Source organism: Muscardinus avellanarius (assembly GCF_963383645.1).
Source record: "Muscardinus avellanarius genome assembly, chromosome: 4".
Taxonomy (NCBI): Eukaryota; Metazoa; Chordata; class Mammalia; order Rodentia; family Gliridae; genus Muscardinus; species Muscardinus avellanarius.
Window position 1 is genome coordinate 3421578 of NC_137789.1, and position 4914 is coordinate 3426491.

The following is a 4914-nucleotide window of genomic DNA, read 5'->3' on the forward strand; positions in this document are numbered from 1 at the left end:
CTGCTGCTTTCTGATTCCCTTCTCCAGTCATCAAGAGGTTGGACACCTTATTTCTAAACTCCAAGTTAAAAATCATGGCTTTTCAATTGTTCGCCCCAGACCTCACCAAGTGGCCATCCGTAGAGTAAGTAGCATGACCTCCAGGTGCTCTGCGCCTTCCTCCTCCTCAGCCTCACTCCGAGCTGAGCGGATGGGGTGGTCTGGACCGACGAGACAGACTGGTGAAGAAAGCTAAATGCTGAGACGCTGAGCATCTGTCGTCGTGTTTAAGCTTAGCTGGGTCCTTTTAAGTTTGTTTTCACAGCTTACTAGGTTAAGTAGTTTGCACTATTTTTGCAATAAATTCATGGAAAGCCTAACAGTTACTGTTTTGTTTCTTACTGTGTGTATATAAACTAATACTAAAAGTTTGGCTTAGTGTTTTCCACCTCCTGACAACCCCTAACATGCACAGAATGCTGTAAATCTGAAAAAATATGATGTGAATGATATTTTATAAACTTATTTTGTATGGTGTCAATTTTGTTTTGCCTCATAGTATGTCAGCAAAAAATAAAATAAAACTCCTCATATTTACAACTGCCTCTTCCAAAGACCTCCAATTACTCGCGTGTTTATTTGGGTGCTGCACTGCGCACGGGTTCCGAGTCTTTTCTGTTGGGGATGGAGTCCAAAGCCCTTGTTCCACAGCTCGCAGTTGTTCCTTGAAAGATGGACGGAGCCGGGCCAGGCATGACCTCGGGTGTGTGTGCGTTTGTGTGCGTGCCTCTGGTGGACTGGGATCACAGGTGTGCACCATCATGCCTGGCTTTACTTTTTTTTTTTTGGTGGTGGTAGTGGTACTGGAGTTCCTGGAAACCCTTCTACCTCCAGGCTACACTCCCAGACCTATTTTATATTTTTATTTGGAAACAGGGTCTCTTAAGCCAGCCCGACTGGCTTCGAACCTGCACGATCCTCCTGTCTCTGCCTCCCAAGTGCAGGGATTACAAGCGTGCGCCACCACGCCCGGCTGGCTTTACATTCTTAATTGGTTAAAGAGAAAAGAAATTTCATGACACATGAAAATTGTATAAAATTCTAATTTTGGGGCCCAGAAATAAATTCTTACTGAAACACAGCTCATTCCTTCCACGCCATCTATGGCTACTTGGTACTTCACTGGTAGAGGTTGACCAGCCACAAGTGGTTAACCAGTTACAAGGTCATAATAGCCACCTGCTTAAAATACACATGGCTCTTCCTAGCCACTGGGACTGGAAGCCCAGGGCTGCCGGAGAAAGTGGCGCTGGAGGGCGAGGGGTCTTCCGGAGGGCGAGGGGACTGTTAATTGTGGCGGTTATGTGACTGCATCTGTTAAAACTCTAAACTGCACACCAAAAAGTGGATTTTAAAATATTTTATTTAAAAATAATTTTTAGAAAACAAGAGGGGCAGAAAACAGCAGTGGCTGCCAGGCAGGAGGGTAACTATAGGCAGCACAAGTAGTCCTTCCGGGTGACGGAACTATATCTGTGTATTAAGTGTTTACAAACTGCATTTGATGGTGTAAATAGTCTTGAGTTTTTAAATACCCAAAGCTAAGCCGGACGAAGTGGTGCACCTTGTAATCCCAGCTTTCGGGAGGCTGAGACAGGATTGTGGTTCAAAGACAGCCTCAGCTACTATTTAGTGAGGCCCTTTGCAACTCAGTGTGACCTTGTTTCAAAATAAAGAATAAAAATTAGAGCTGGAGGTGTAGCTCGGAGGTAGAATGCCCCTGTGTTCCATCCCCGGTACCTCAAAAAAAAAAAAAAATTAAATGCCCAAAGCTAAAGGTAATGTACCACCTATAAATTTACATAGTTAGCTAAAATTGCATCTAATTACAAGCTGGGTATGATGCTGCACTCCTGCAATCCCTGCTACCTGGGAGGCTGAGGCAGGAGGGCTGCAGATCCCAGGCCAGCGCAAGATAACATAGTGAGACTCTGTTTCAAAACCAAAGTATAAAGGGCTGGCGTGTAGCTAGAATACCCTGGGTTCAATCCCTAGTAACACACACACAAACACACACATGGATTCAGAATATTCATATAAATTTAGAGCTTATTCAGAAGTCTTCACAACGGGTCTGGAGCTCAACAGGGCAGCACGGCGGCCTCCCTGGCGGAGCAGCCGTGGGGCGCGCTCTCCTGGCGACCTGGCTGCAGGGCGGGCCTGTCGCAGCAGTGCCAGGCTGCTTTCTCTTGACTCTGCTGGAGGCGCAGACGGGAAGTCGGAGGGAGCAGAGGCCAGCTGCCGGCTGCGCTCTGGAGTGCTGGTACCCCACTCAGTCCGCCGTGGTCAGGACTCCACCCCGTCACTCTCCTCAGCCGCAGCACTCCCCTCGTCGTCTTCTCTCTCCTCTCTGAGCATTTTCAGGTACTTACTAGCTAAAATCTTCTTTGGTAATATATCTTAAAAACATAAAGCTTACATCAGCAGTGGTTATGGTCAACCAGTGAGAACAGCAGTGCGAATTTCCACACGCACTCGTCCTTATTTTGACCTCTAGAATACGTTCCAAAACCAGGTGGGATCCGGGCGGTGCTTCTGGATGAAGACCCAGGCCCGCAGTCTTCTGACCAGGGCCGCGACCCTCCCCACAGCAGTGCATGGTGCTTCTCCACCCACCCTGAGGTGAGCCGAGCTGGACCCAGAGGACTCTGCTCCCGTGTCTGTGGCCTGCTCTGGAAGCCGAGTGGGCCTGCCCTGACTTTCCCTTAGTGATGGTAGGGTAAAGGGGTGGGTCTGCCCCGCAAAGCAAGCATCTAGAGAGCACTGGAAACACCGCCCTACGTCAGGGCATGGAGAAGGCCTCCTACCTGACTCCAGGAAAGCACAACAGGGAAAAACAGCTGTAATTGGGCATGTTAAGGTGAATGTTTCAGAGATTAAGTACCTGCGAGAAACTGAAAAGTCTCTGACTCCTCTGCAGACTTGGCCAAGTCGCTGTAAGCCAGCGCTTTCTTTTCTTCTCCGCTGCCATGACTGTATGAATAGGTGGCTAGATATTGAACAAAGAGTTCCTGAAGAAAACAAAAAGGCCCAATGAAAGGCGTGCTTTGGAAACTTGCCATAGGCCCAGTTTTAATCTTTAAATTTATTTTTGTGGTACTGGGATTGAACCCAGGGGCATTCTACCACTGAGCTACATCCCCCAACCCTTTAAATTTTTTTATTGAAACAAAGGTTTTAGCAAGTTGCCTGGGCTGGCCTCGAACTTGAGATCCTCCTACGTCACATTAAGTTTAAAATTACATTAGCACTTCAGATTACCTTGGTTCCTCAAATTAAACTACAGGAAGTCGTTTTCCAGCAGAAAGGACAAACACTGATGTCAGAAAGCATGAATGTTTCGATAGGCATGGTGGCCCATGCTTGTAATCCCAGTACTTGGGAGACAGGAGGATCACAGGTTCAAAGCCAGCCACAGCAATTTAGCAATCTAGTGAGACCTTGTTTCCAAATAAGAGGTAAAATCGGAGCTGAGTGTGGTGGGGCACGCTGATTCAGGGCCAGCCTCAGCGACTGGGCGAGGCGCTCAGCAACTCAGTGAGACCCTGTTTCCAAATAAAGTACAAAATAGGTCTGGGAGTGTAGCCTGGAGGTAGAAAAGCCCCCCGGGTCTCACCCGGAGTATCACAAAAAAAAAAGTAAAATCGGGCAGGGGGTAGAGCTTGGAGGTAGAATGCCTCTGGGTTCCATCCCCAGTTCCAAAAATTGTTTCAAGGCTATATATAAGGGAGAAGGGCATTTTCAGGGTCTAGTTTAAATATACTTTTGAAAAATATTTACAAGTGCTCAAAAACAATGCATTATGTTTAATGACCAGTGTCTAGAGTAAAAGAAAGGAGCAAAGAATGCTATCTCAGGTACAGCACTCGCTGCATGCAGGCTCAGGAACACTCACCCCATCTCATCCCCACCCTCAGTCCTGGGAACTGAACCCGGAGCCTTGTGCGAGCTAGGTAAGTGCTCTGTCACCGAGTTACCTCCCCAGCGCATTTTATTTACTTAATTTTGAGACAGGGTCTTGATTTTGCAACACTCCTGCCTCAGCGTCCCAAACAGCTGGGTTTACACGTGGGGGCCTCGATGCCAATCTAGAAAACGTGTTTGTGTGTTCTTATCTAGGAACAAATCTTCGACTTGAATCATTTGTTCAAAGATACAACTACCGTACAGTCAAAAACCTGAAGCTGACAACTGGCATATCCCACTTTGCCCAAACTCCTGTATTCTGGGGCCTGACTCCTCAGACTGTCCTAAAACGCCAAGTTAACGGAGCCTCTTTTTGTCAAAGACCAGACTTGAATCTCTCTAGTCCAGACGGTAAAAGATGAGTAAGTGCCTGCCTGATCCTTGTTTCCTTCTTAGGAACAGGATGGAACTGTTCAGGAAAACGCAAATGTCCCCGAGTAACACCGAACACGTGATCACCGCCGCCCTACGTCCAGGGAGGCTGTAATGTACAGGGGAGGGCGTGACTGCTTTAAGCGCACCATTTTATATAAGAACCTGAGCGCAGCGTGAATGGCGGGGCGAAGGGCGTGCGTGGGAGCGCGGGAACGGCGCGGTGGGCGGGGCAAGCGGGGCGCGCGGAGGACGACGGGAGCGCGGCGCGGGGGGCGGCGGGAGCGGGCGCCGGGCCGAGGGGCGTCGCCCTGGCGCCGCCTGGCCCGGAGGGCGGTTACGCGCCACGCTCGCCCGTCTCTCCGCGGCTCCGGCGCGGGGCCGCCTCACCGTGGCCTTGGCCGTGAGCACCAGCGCCTCCTGGTTGATGCTGGACACCTCGGGGGAGCTCTTCATGATGACCCGGATGCGGGACAGGGGCAGCGACACGAGCCGCTGCTCCCCGCACTTGTCCTTCCCCACGGCCACGTCCGCCAT

The 4914-nt window shown here is 49.7% G+C and overlaps 1 protein-coding gene across 1 annotated transcript; it reads right to left on the bottom strand.

The window, feature by feature from the left end:
• Window positions 1–2120: 2120 nt before the first annotated feature.
• CHRAC1 (chromatin accessibility complex subunit 1) lies at window positions 2121–4914 on the bottom strand (the record flags this gene model as incomplete). The annotated part of the gene is made up of 4 exons (XM_080694709.1): window positions 2121–2237; window positions 2338–2438; window positions 2924–3050; window positions 4768–4914. The coding sequence occupies 4 exons, from the start codon at window positions 4912–4914 to the stop codon at window positions 2121–2123; spliced, it is 492 nt and encodes a 163-aa protein (XP_080550835.1).